This window comes from Electrona antarctica (genome assembly GCF_951216825.1).
Source record: "Electrona antarctica genome assembly, chromosome: 10".
Taxonomy (NCBI): Eukaryota; Metazoa; Chordata; class Actinopteri; order Myctophiformes; family Myctophidae; genus Electrona; species Electrona antarctica.
Window position 1 is genome coordinate 18652402 of NC_136791.1, and position 14012 is coordinate 18666413.

The 14012-nt window shown below is 44.1% G+C and overlaps 1 protein-coding gene across 3 annotated transcripts in view; it reads left to right on the plus strand.

Moving 5' to 3' along the window:
• Nucleotides 1-14012, plus strand: part of LOC306931686 (protocadherin-15-like) — a gene marked incomplete at its 3' end in the record, with an annotated part of 360480 nt that overhangs the window by 225122 nt on the left and 121346 nt on the right. For all 3 annotated transcript variants that reach the window (XM_079513231.1, XM_079513232.1, XM_079513233.1), the window contains 2 exons: nt 310-442; nt 814-893. In XM_079513231.1, the coding sequence (XP_079369357.1) occupies nt 310-442; nt 814-893 (213 nt within the window). The remainder of the gene's footprint in view (nt 1-309; nt 443-813; nt 894-14012) is intronic.

Sequence of the window (14012 nt, forward strand, 5' to 3'; positions counted from 1 at the left end):
GCATGCCTGCTCTCACAGTGTTTTCTGTACCTTTCAAATGAGGGGAATAAAAGACAATAATCTGGTCTCGGGCTCGACCTCGGCCTTTCATCCCGTCGTTCTCGGTCTTGACTCAGACTCGACCTCCTCCCACACTCGGTCTTGACTCAGACTCGACCTCCTCCCACACTCGGTCTTGACTCGGACTCACCCATCCCCCCCACCACTCACCCCCCACCCCCTGGGACTTGGTCTTGACTTGGACTGGCTTTAGGTGGACTCGACTATACAACACTAATATGGACTGCTGTTTGCTGTCTTCTCCCCCAGGAGCTCCATCACCACCGTGTACATCGAGGTGTTGCCTCCTAACAACCAGAGCCCCCCACGCTTCCCCCTCTTCACCTACCACCTGGAAGTCAGCGAGGCCATGAGGATCGGAGCTATACTGCTCAATCTACAGGTTAAAAACACACTCACGCAAACACACACATTTCTGTATTCCTGTACTCGTACAAAAACTAATACAAAATATGCACGCCACTTAGTTGAGGTGCCCCACTCACCCGGCCCATGAACTGTTCGACCCGCTCCCCTCGGGCAAGAGGCTGTGGTCCATCAAAGCCAGAACTGAAAGGCTCAAATGCAACTGTTAGACTGCTGAACTCTTAAGTCCCATAAATGCACTTTAGCTGGTTTAATATATATATATATATATATATATATATATATATATATATATATATAGTTTAATATGCTGCTCAGTTTTAATGCACCGCACTTTAGGATTGTATGCTTATTCCTTTAATTCAGTTATTGTATGTGTCTGTGTAGGCCTCAGACAGAGAGAATGACCCTATCACATACAAGATCATCAGCGGGGACCCCCAGAAAACCTTCAACCTCACTGAAAAGTAAGTTTATCATGTTTTTTTTTGTCATGTCAAAGACGTTCCACATAAAGACCTATGTTACGTCTCTGTCAGGGTGGAAACCTCATATGTCCAAAACTGTTACTTTTCAGGATAAAAAAAAGTTCGATCTACGGACCTCGTACTTTATATGCTTTTGTGCGACACTGTAGTATGATCAAGCATGGCGTTAATTCACAACATAAACACAAAATAAGTTAAGAGATGAGAGGTTTCTGCCTGACAGCAGTGATTACATTGTCGGACAGCCAGACTTGGCAGACAGCCAGATGAAGAAGATCATGTTTGTCGAAACCGGTTTGGCGACTTTGGCATTTTTTTTTTTTTTTTTGTCATCTAATTATTATTATTATTTTATTAAGTGAGTGTCCGGGTAGTCTAGTCAGTAGAGCTCTCGCCTTTGGACCACAAGGTCATAGGTTCGATCTGGGGCACCGCCAACTCAGCGTACAGTATGAGTAGCTCAGCTTGGGTGCGGCGAGTCTTGCGGTCAGTACTGGGAGTTGATGGTAGGTATGTGGTGCTCCACCTCAGCATCCATCTTCCGTGGGTCTAGTCTAGTGCATACTAACGGGACAGACTCCCACATGTTACCGGCTTATATGACAATAAGCCACTCCCGACCAACGTTTTATATTTAATATGAGGTATATATCATCATACTATAATTCTGACAATGTCTGAATGTGTGTGTCTGTCTGTCTGTCAGAAACACCGCCGTATCTCCTCACTGCCTGCACCAATCACTCCCACTTTTCACACAGGCATTGACCATAATAATATGGAGGTCTTAACGAAGCCCTTTTTTTCGATTTTACACATTAATAATTAATAATGAATTTATTAGTGAATAAAAAATGCGAAAACGTGCAGTACCCCATGCGGCCACAAGGGGGGGGGGTCAATATCTCACAACGGGTAAGGGCTAGTACAGTATAATTTGTTGCTGTCCGGAGGAAACCTCATAACTTTTGAGGTTTTTGATTTTCTTTTTCTCCATAAATCAGTGCTATTGAACACCCTTTACGTCTGTGTGTTGTTTTGAAAGTCCTTGTGTGAGTGTGATGGAAGTTTTCCCTTTGATGGGAATCCTCTTTTCTCCTGAATGTGTGGGGATGACTGCATCAACACCAGTGGTGTTATCGTCACACCTACTGCAGTTCTGAGTTCAAACATAGTTTAACTCTGACTAGGTGTGAGGGTGACTGCTTTTTGATTGTATGATTGGATACTTTATTAACAGTACAAACAAGAACAAGATAACACAAGAAGCCCCGAGGGCTTGTTTCCATTGTGATCCTGTGTATTCAATTCATCAAGGCATAAGACATACAATACTATACAATAATTCATCAATAATACTAGGAGCAGTAAAAGTATCTATAAAACTTCATATAGATCCAGTTGCAAATTGCAGACGGGTGCTCTTTCATGGTGGGTTTGAAAGAGGGTAGAGACTAGAGAGTAACACATTTTGATAGATGTCAGTACGGCAGTGTTTTAATGCATCTGTGTATTTTATGTAATGTTTTATTGTTGTAAACTGACTGCCGGTGTGCCAAAGACAAATTTCCATTTTATTTAATTTATTTAATTTAATGGACAATAAAGTTTTCTTTATCTTCATTTTTATTACACATTTTGGTGGCATAATAATAGAATGAATTCCTCCCCCTTTTTGTGCCAAATCTGGGAGAAATTAGATCAGTGGAGCTCCCTCTGGTGTTCTGTGGGCGTTACTCACTGTTTTGAAGTAGTCTGACAGGTACATGTGCACTGGTCCGACTCCCTTGAGTATCTTGACGACCCATTGCAAGTTCCTGGCTGTACTCTGTCCTCTACCCTGAGGCATCCATCCCTAGCATAATGAGCAGGTGTTAGGTGAGTACTAGAAGTGAGGTTTAGTTCATCATGTTGTTTTCAGAGGTCTGAAGCTAATGTGCCGTTAGCTGGACGGAAGGGGGAGGGATTGTTGGAGGCATCAGTGGATCAGAATGTGTCGTATAGCTTTAGTCTTGAAATGAGTGGTAGAAAAAAAGTTTCTTACTTGATTGGGATCCAATTACCTTAACAAGCTCTTGTGTTGGAAAACTGTTACATTAATGCAAGGCCCTCACATCTGTTTGAGAGGCGGCAGGGCTTTATTTGGGCTTTCATGGAACTTGGACAGAATCTCTATCAAACGGTGGCTGGCTCATCAAAGTGGCCTGTGGGATGATGGAACATCAGCTCTAAAGGAGCCCCGACAAAGGGAGACATTGACCCGTTCTTAATCTTTGATTAGCTCTTTCTTTTCATGTTTGCTCTGTCGAGTGCAAAGGCTGGAAAACGAGGGGCGCTTTCGACAAAGAGTAATGACATGTAACCGAGAGTCCACTGTCCTTCCGCCCCCGCTGTGTTGGACATGAGCGGGTGGCTGAAAGGAAGGACGAGTGGAAGAGATGGGGAGCATGGGGAGGTCGGGCGGGAGCCTTTAAACAAAGAAAATCACGTGTCTTCATCCTCCCACTGATGATACAAGATTGTAAGAGCGAGTGATGGAGTAATTGCTCAGACCATGACCCTCTCAGAAAGAGCACAGACACTGTTCAGGGGTATGTCTGCCATTGCGGAAAGTCTCGCCAGAGGCCATGTGTGACCCCCAGGGGCCATAGGGCAGTGGTTCTCAAACTCTGTTGGCTCAGGGCACCCCTGTAAATAACATTTTCATCCACAGCACCCCCATAATGATATTGTTCATTTTTAGAACCGTAAGCCCTATTCACACGGGACTAGTATTACCCCAGGACCTCGGGTAATATGGAATAATCACGGAGGACGTCTGTGTTTTTAATCCCGTGCGAATCGACCATGTCGGTGATTTGGGCTGTAATAATTACAGGCCAAATTACCTACCATAATTCAGCAAACACCAGGGTCCCGGGGTAATACTAATCCCGTGCGAATCCACATGTCGGTGATTTGGGGTAGAATTGAGTTTTTTTCTTGTCCTTAAAAAATAATAAGTAGGCCTACTGTGACAACAAGCGCCCACTCTGGTTAAATGGCTTTGCGTTTAGGCGACCACACGGAATTCTGTCATGTAAACTCTCGCCTAGAATGTTCAAAGTCTGATTATGAATTCCCCCTTGTGCCATTATCATCTGCCAGTATATACCGTAGGCTACTGATAATTGTACAACTTTATATGTAGCGTGCGTGCGAATATTCATGTTTCACTTTTCTCTCTCTCACTACGGCTTTAGAGAGAGAGAGAGAGAGAGAGATACAAAGAGCGAATTCTCTCTCTCTAATGAATCAAAGGTCTCATGACAGAAAACACTAGCTTCTTAAATAAAGTTGGTGCGCATATATACACGTCGTGCACTGATGAGAACATATCCCACTTACCACATTAGCCCACCTGATTGATCCTCCGGTCTATTTGAAGAAATAATCCAGTTTTTACGCGTGAGGACATGTTTTCAATCTGGTTTTGCTGAAGAGCCCTGATGATACATCGTCTTTATGGTTTTTCATGTCGTTATGGTATTTCAGACCTCGCTGCGTGACAGCCTAATTGATCTGACTTGACCATAGGCTACTTTTGCACAGCTGGAATGATGCAATTAATTACTGGAGAGCAGTGTATCCAACAATATAGCCTATGCACATTTTAAATTGCTGCCATACACGTAATTGCGGTAATTCTAGGCTACTCAGTTTGGGTTATTTCATACACTCTTTAGCAAGATATATGAATATGTCTGAGGAGAATGTAGGGTGCGTTCGGAAATGCGCCCTGAACGCACTGGTGTGCTCTCTTGTCGTTCGTTTATTCAGTATATATGTATAGTTTATATGTATTTATATGTATAGTTTCATTATATAGATATTCCACTGTTACGTTCTTAGCTTACGCACGTTTCATGATAAATGCTTTGTGATGTATTCCCATGCTTTTTTTGTTCTTGCTTAATGTAAATCGCTCTGGATTAAGAGCGTCTGCTAAATGCCTAAATTGTATTCAGTGCACTCGGTGCGTTGTCGTTCGAAAATCCAGTGCGCTGCGCACCGGGTGTGCCGAGTGCCCGCACTGAGCGACCCTACCCTGAAGCTGGGGTTGTCCAGTGTGATTACGTCACAGCTGTGGTCGTTCGTAAATAAGGCACACTGAACGCACTCTGTGACGTCACCGCCCACCACACTCAACAAACTGACCACATTCCCGGTGCGCATTTCTGAACGCACCCTTAATGTCCCTATGCTGTGCTGTGGAAATCGCATGCAGAGCAAAGGCTCTGCATATGCTGCATCCAATAATAAATAATATCAGCCTAGTACTAGTCCAGTCCACGGTGGCCACCTGACGATTTCATTTGTATTGGCGCGGCGGGCAAAGCTTGAATAATAGGTTAAATTGCAGACCGCTACTGAGAAACTGTGGATATTATTAACCTACCAAGAAGGACCCATGGCCAAATTACATTGTGCAGGACACCAACAACAAGTCTATGCGTGGCGTGTGCATAGCCATGTGAAACTTTCTCATGCGTAAAGTTGGTCTGACAGCTACACCAGCGCACCGTGCGCACGGTACATGGATGGATGTGAGAATCATGCATTCCTCGCCTATTGTGACATCCCCACGTGTTCATTGCGATACGAAACATGACGGTCGTATTGTTTCAGGGCCTATGGTAAGGCATTCTAAGAGAGAGAGAGAGAGAGAGAGAGAGAGAGACACAGCACCCGTTGTCCTTACCTGTGCCTGCCGACCAAGTACACGCGTGAACGTGCTGTTCCCGAATATCGGCCGGGCTACACCGGGCGATTTTGTGCACGCAGAGCGTATGCATTTACTGCGCGCGTACAGTGCGTTTGGATAGGACCAATATATGTCAATGATACCAGCTACACCAGACGCACGGATACCGCGGGCCACGGATACCTGTGTTCTAAAAATAGGATCGGTTCTATTTTTTTACGTGCGTACGGTATGCCCCCATGCGCGCGTATCTATATATCTTCCCGGAAGGTCCCGCACAAATCTGCCGGGACCTTCCGGGAAGAAACGCACTGTACGCGCGCAGTAAACGCATATGTACTGCACACACAAACGTGGGCAAAATCGCCCGGTGTAGCCCGGCCGATACAACTGCAGGTTGCGGACGCGTCACACGTTTCGGTGCAGGACTTGCTGATTTGTAGCCTAAATTCAAAGTTCTCTATATGGTCTGCAACCAAGGGTGCACAATTGTTTTATTATATAGCGTGTAGTACTATGAAATTATAAATAATATGCAACTTCATCCCATGATCTGGGAGAATAAATGTGATACGTTGCCTATCGTTTAATTGGTTTTACCGGCATCAGATTCACAATTATTTACTTCATTCAGAGTGAATAAATAATATGCCTACTTTAATATTAAATAAATGCTGTTAACGTCCTCATATAGAGTGGCCTACTACAAATGAACAGTCCTTTATGTTTGAGAATGTCTGTAATTTCAAGTAAAACACAGACTTCACTTATCCAATGCGAATCCGCCACAAAAAAACACAGACGTCGGGGGGTAATTTCGTATTACCTGGGGTCCTGGGGTAATATTAGTCCCGGGCGAATAGGGATTTAGATGTCATATTACGGTACACAACTATGTGAATCTGGCGATGGGGGAACGAAAAACCACAGATCTACAAGCTCACAACGTGTCGCATTGTGTGACACATACGCTTGTAGTTTTGTTTTGGCAAAGATATTTGGTGTTGATTGAAAAAGAAGTATAGCGGGTGATTAAACTGAAGTAATATTGACACAAGTAGCCTTTTCTGTGCCACCCCTGGGTGCTGCGACACCCACTTTTAGAAACACCCTATAGGGGGCCACAGGCCCCACAGGTTGCTCCAGTCTGTTACGCCAAGAAAAGGATATTTACTCATGACCCATACAAATGTCCCCACCCATAGATTGGAAACACGGGTGCATGTGTTTGGTCTGACGTTCTAACAGTCTGACAGGCATTAGTCCGACACCATACCCCAGAACCTAACCTAACCCTAACCTCACAAGGAAGCCACGGGTGAGTCTTAACCAGCCACGCATGTGTCGGACGGTTGCATGTCGGACTGTTAGTATGTCGGACCAACATGCGCCCTTGGAAACCCTGGCTCTAAATTACATTTCTTCTTTAAACCCGGTTGTTACCATCCCCTAAGTAAGCGTGGGTAAACATGGAGGGGAGAAGCAGGCCTTATGTGTGAATGAGTAAATGGGGAGAGACGTGGATAGACTGAGAATGCGGGGCTCTTTGCCAGACGCGTTCCCTATACTAATTGATTACAGCTCTCTGTGTGTCTGCCACGCTCAGTGTCTCCCAGGCAGCCGGCTATGTGTGCGACGGGGAGACGCATTGTTGCTCTGCCTTTTGTTTTCTCTTAATCTGCTCCGCCGTGTTGCAACGTTTTTTGTTTTTTAGTTTTTTTTTTAATATGGAGGCATGATTACTTATCCAGTTGCACAAGGGTGGCAACTGTCGCAGACGAAACACTGTGACAACGCCACAGTGATTGTGGACAGCTGTTGTTGTTATTGTTGCTTGCTTCTGCTGTCATACTCCCACCAAACCAGATAGGACAGACTTCTAGCTGGGGAGATACACACAAACACACGTGTATTGCTACACTTGTGAGGACATTCAAATTGTAGGACGACCTTGAAAATAGCCCAGAAAACATAGCTTGTAGATCTGCTTCTGCCATAGTCTGGTGAATTCACCTATTCATACTCACCTCTTCAGACTCCACCTTAGCCCATAGCACTTGCCGTAGCACTAGCCTCGACGACCTTGCAGGCTTGTGCAAAGGCTATCGACATCTGTAACTAGACGGATGCCGGGATGATTCCTATAGTGCTTATAGTTTCAATGTACACATTATAGATTTTCTTTGGATATTATACTGTTAGACTGTGACGACTGTGGCTCAAGAGGCTCAAGAGGTAGAGCAGGTCGTCCAATGATTCATGGGTCGACGGTTTGAATCCCGGCTCCTCCTGTCTACATGTCGAAGTGTCCTTGGGCAAGACACTGAACCCCAAATTGCTCCCGATGTGCTGGTTGGTACCTTGCATGGCTTCCGCTGCAATCGGTGTATGAATGTGTGTGTGAATGGGTGAATGTAATGCACAATCTATGTAAAGCGCCTTGGATAAAGGCGCTATATAAATGCACCATTTACCATTTAGACTGAGGATAGGTTATTGGTTTACTCATGAACCTAGATGACTATTTCTATGCATTTGATGTATATATTACCTTGAGTTGTGCTTAATGTAAATCGCTCTGGATTAAAAGTGTCTGCTAAATTCCTAAACTGCTATATTAGTGTGTGACACTAGCGTGCAGCTAAGTAATAAATCAGTTATATCCCCAACCGCAACCCGGAACATTTTCCTTAATTGTAGCTTCATTATAACCATATTTCTTTTCTTTTTCTTCACCATAAAGCATCCATTTCTCTTGTTCTGGTCCTCACCAGGAAATTAATTTTGTCCTCACAATGTCTGTTTCTCTAAATCTAATACTCGTGGAGACATTTGGCCCTCACAATTACAGTAACACGCACACGCACACACGCACGCGTTAGCATTTCCTCTGAAAGAAAGAATGGTCACATTGTACGACAGACTTCTCAGAGACATAGCAGTAGAACATCTTTTAACCAAGGGATAATTGGTTATAAATCAAAGCCGAGGACTTTTCTGTTTCTCTTTTTATTCATTGCTTGTGCTGCACATCATAACAATGTCTCATATTTGAGCGTATTTTTATTTTCTATTCTCTAATTTAAAAAAAAAGTTTTGTATTGTATTCAAATGTCCTTGTTTCTTTGGTTGTATGTTTCTTAATGTTTCATGTAAAGCAGTAGTTCTCAAAGTGGGGTCCGGGAACCTCCAGGTGTCCTTGAGGGGTTCCAAGGGGTTCCCGACAAAAGGAATAAATACAGCATTGAAAAATCAGTTTAACCACTTTAGCCCTGCCAAATAGACCTACATATTATATTGGGGTCCAAACGTTTGATTTATTTAATTGCTAGCAATCATCCTACATTTAAAGGTGATATAGACAAGTTTCCAGTGTTTGTACACAGAAGTGAGTGAGTGTTTCCAAACAAATGCAAATCTAGCTCCACCCCCTCCCCCCCTCATTCTATTGGCTGAGCCAGGTCACTTCAGGCTATGGGATTGTTGTTGCTGCTGGGAGGGACGCTATGGATATTGCGCTCGTATGGCTAATGACATTGACATTGAGTTGACATGTTTTTTTAAGGGTAACTGTAGCATAATCGCCCGCAAATGAGGAAGTAGGAAGTAGAGGAGACTCACTGGCTCTCAATTCAATTCTCTTTTATTTGTAATCGTGCATATAAAACATATTTCCCCTCAAATGCCCCAGCCACTACAGCATCGTTCATGTGAACTACTCTGTCCACGGTTATTCATTGCAATGAAGAAAAATCGCTATGATGATCCGCGACGGCTAGCCTGTCACCGTTGGCGAACACGTACGGGTTGAATGCATGCTTCAAGCCGGCCGGCAGGCAGTCGCCGCGATGGTACTGGCTGGTGAAATGATACTATTACTCACTTCCACCATTTCAACAAATAAGCACATACAACCCACTCCACATGAACGATATTGATGTAGGCCTAACCAGGAGATTTTATTGGGGTCCGAGTCGTTCTGTGACTATAAGGATCCTCCGAGTTCTGAGGGGTGCTTGCTGCTGGTGTTGTTCAGTTTCACACCACCCAACTATGCACTATACATAGCGATTCTCATAATTTCAATAGGCTTACATATTAAATCATAAACATACTATTTCACATGAACAATGTTAGTGAAACTAAGATAATATTATACATTGCAATTGAAATCGCATCGCGTTTTCATTATAATACTGCTGGGTTGAACACACCGTCACAGCCTTGCGCTGTAATTGGCTAAAAGTTGAAATCCCCTCCGACGTCCCGACTAGTAAACTGTAGTGGATATAAACAGTGCATTCAGCCACAGGGGTGCAAAGGGGGAGTGTGCTGTTGCAGGAGAACACCTCAGCATCATAATATTGGGAAAGATAGAGGGGGAAAAGGCCAAAAAATACATTTATACATATTTTAAATTTTGGCTGAAAACTTGTCTATATCACCTTTAAAGTTATCTGACTGTTTCCCGCCATGCAACATTCCCGACTTGCCACATTCCCGTTTTGCATCATCCCTGATTTACATGATCCCTGACTAACAGTACATCGATGCATCGTTCTTGACTTACATCAATTGACTCGCATCGTTCGTGACTTGGTCCTCAGCCCCGGCCTTGTGACATAAACCTCCCTATAGTTTGATGAGTGTGCAAAAAAATTGTGCTTCTTTCCTCTCGGTTCCAACCTCTCCCTCCCAGATAATAAGTCTCAAAGGGTTTTGTGTAATTCAGGTCACATATGGAGCTGTTTGGATGACGCTAATATGAATAATGAGTTCTCTGCTCTAAATGGGGTATCCTCCTAGCTAGCTGGAAATACGGAGCTGGAAATACATTACGTTCGCACACCGCTAGCGGAGCGTCATTGAGCGTAGGCAGAATGCCACAGGAAAGGACTGTGGGATCAGCCTCGGAACAGATGGCGTACAGTATGTCAGTCGTTCCCAGTCTTTTCTGGATCAGGGGCCCCATTTGAACGTCTAGTAGTTGTATAAACTTAAACCCTCCAGACCCAGTAAGCTGGACCTGAGTTGTCTCTGTACTTTGACCACTTTTTCTGTGGGCCACTACACCTCTTCAGACATCACCTTAGCCCGTAGCACTTGCCCTATCCTCAACGACCTTGTAGGCTTATGCAAAGGCTAAACATTTATTTGATGTTATGTAGACAAATGACAGGTCATTATTGACCTGGCATTCTATAGTGTTTTTAGTTTCAATGTTCATATTGATTTTCTTTCGATACTCTACTGTTAGACGGATGATAGGTTCTTGGTTTACTTATGACCCTAGATGGCTATTTCTATGCATTTGATGTATTACCTTGTGTTGTCCTTAATGCTTACTGTAAGTTAAAGACGGGGTGAAGTTGCCAAAAATAGCCGATCGTGAGCTTGTAGATCGGCTATCTCTGGCTAATGTCGTTCCTCAAAAGTGTACATCAGTACAGTACTTGAGTGCATGCATTTACTTCACACCACTAATAGTGGACCAGCAGTGAGCACAGGCAGAACGCCACAGGAATAAAGGAGTGTGTGGGATATCGAGCTCGTGGCAGCACAGATGGCGTACCCTAATGGCCGGGCTAATGAGCCCCTTAGATACAAAGGAAGAAACAAACGTAACACGTCTTGTATGGCCGACAGGAAATCAAGTGCTGCGTGCCGTTTGCGAGACGGGCAGCAGCATGAGACCTTTCTGAGCGAAAGGGAAAAAAGATCAAATGTCAGCACGCCTCCTCCCTCATCAGATAGCCTAGAAGCCCTGGATGGACAAGAGAAGGCTTCTGCCTTTTTTTTTTTTTTCTTGTGCTCTTGACAGTTGCCGTTAACGAGATCCTATCTGTCTGACAACATCCTTTTTTCCCTTCTCTGGTCTCCTGAGCGGAGGAGTCAGGCGGGCCGCTATCACCCAGAGATCAGTGAACCTCTCTCTATCTCACATCATGCACACTGCCTCAAGTACATGCAGTATACTGTACCGTGGTGACATACATACATACTGTATCGCTTCTGTCGGGCGCAAACCTCTTATCTCCATGTTTTGTGTTTTTTTTTTCATAAATGAACGCCCTACTCGCACTACAGCGTCACACAAAAGCATCAAAAGTAACAGATCCACAAAGCTTGTGCTACTTTTGCCGTTTTTTTAATTTGAATCCTGAAAAGTAACAGTTTTGGACATATGAGGTTTCCACCCAACAGAGACGATATGCTGTACATTTTGCTTTGAGTGTCTGTACAATTGATATTTTCTGGAAATTTCTGGAGATGCTTTCAGTTTTTTGGGGGGAAATGTTGAAATATGTATACAGCAATGCATTGTGGAATGTATTTACTTGAGTAATATGACAGGAGTATCTATATTTTGACTCAAGTATCTATATTTTGACTCAATTTTGACTCAATTCAATTTAGGCATTTAGCAGACGGTTTTAATCCAGAGCGATTAAGGATTTACAGTAAGCAAGAACAACACATGGCAATACATCAAATACATAGAAATAGTCATCAAGGATCGTAAGCAAGCTAAGAACCTAACATCCATCTAACACTTGAGCGCCAACACCGACAGACGGCTATGGGGCGACTGTGGCTCAAGAGGTAGAGCAGGTCGTCCAATGATCCATGGGTCGGCGGTTCGAATCCCGGCTCCTCCTGGCTACATGTCGAAGTGTCCTTGGGCAAGACACTGAACCCCAAATTGCTCCCGATGTGCTGGTTGGTACCTTGCATGGCTTCCGCCGCAATCGGTGTATGAATGTGTGTGTGAATGGGTGAATGTAATGCACAATCTATGTAAAGCGCCTTGGATAAAGGCGCTATATAAATGCACCATTTACCATTTACCATTATGTAGCCTTGCATGGTTCCCTCCGCCATCCGTGTGAGTGTGAATGTAATGCTTTGGATAAAGGTGCTATATAAATGCACCATTTTCCATTTAGAGGAAGATTCCGGACAAATCATTTTCTTACCTGTCGCCCAATCTGTGCCAGGAACGATTGGTTACGTTTTAAGCAGTAAAACCCCCTGTGCCAAGACATCATTTTACATTATTAAAATGATAGAACAAGTCCGCCTGCCCAAAAGAGGCGGTAACCATGACCTGTTACTCAAACAACGTGAATCATATCGGATCCATACCCTTCAAAGTTCAAACCCTTCACCCAAAGGGGCTTAATGATGAACTGTTACTAAACGTCATGTTATAAGTTTGCATGTTTTTCAGTACTCTATAGTTGAGTGTCTCATCACCCTTAAGGGCCCTATTTGGCTCTATTTGCTTCATTAAATAAGACAATACTCTTGTGCCGAGCAGATACACAGTGTGCGGGTGTACCTTATTGCTTTCTTTGATGTCCACTGGCCTACGCACCTGTGCATACGCCTGATTGCTAGGTGTGCAAAAGTTCACACGGTCACACGCGATGTGCACATGGATGCGCCCACGGTTATTTATTCTTTCATTTGTCCCTTATCTCTGGCACCTGGCCAGCGTTTCTATTGTAACAGGTGGCATGGATTGTGTTTTAATATGAGGTTATTATTATATTCGAGAAGGAGTGGTAGAGATTAAATATTGCATAGCTCCGAGCATGCACGGTGGGTTTTCTTTTAACGGTAGTTCACCTTTTTTGACAAAACGAGTCACGGAGCGCAGCGAAGCAGACTGAAACCCAGGCTAGGCTCGGGAGGTGGTTATATACATGTTCACCTGTACAACTCGGTTAGTTGGTCCGGAATTCTCCTTTCAGTAAGTAGGTTGGAGAGGCTTACTGTCGGTATGGGCCAGAATGTTCCATTTAAGATCAGTCAAGCTGTCGGTCACGCACAGCCTCGGGTACAGTGCAGGTCTCCTCCCTTGACTCTGCTGCTCTGCTCCGATCATTATAATCATCACCTGTCATATGTCATCATCTTCATTGTCACCATTAACATCATAATCATCTGCAGGTCTTATCGTATGCAGGCCTGTTGCTCCCTGACTTCACTGAGTAAACTGTGTGTGTGTGTGTGTGTGTGTGTGTGTGTGTGTGTGTGTGTGTGTGTGTGTGTGTGTGTGTGTGTGTGTGTGTGTGTGTGTGTGTGTGTGTGTGTGTGTGTGTGTGTGTGTGTGTGTGTGTGTGTGTGTGTGTGTGTGTGTGTGTGTGTGTGTGTGTGTGTGTGTGTGTGTCAAGTACTCCTCTGCTACCATCTGACTGTACTCATTGCTGGAACACACAGATAAATCAATCAATCAATTGATGCGATACTTCTTCTTTCGTGTGTCATCATCAGATGTCCAGCTCAGTAGCGTGCAGCCACGCCCTCGTCTCAGGTCCCACATCGAATAGGCCGGCCTCCGAGGGTGG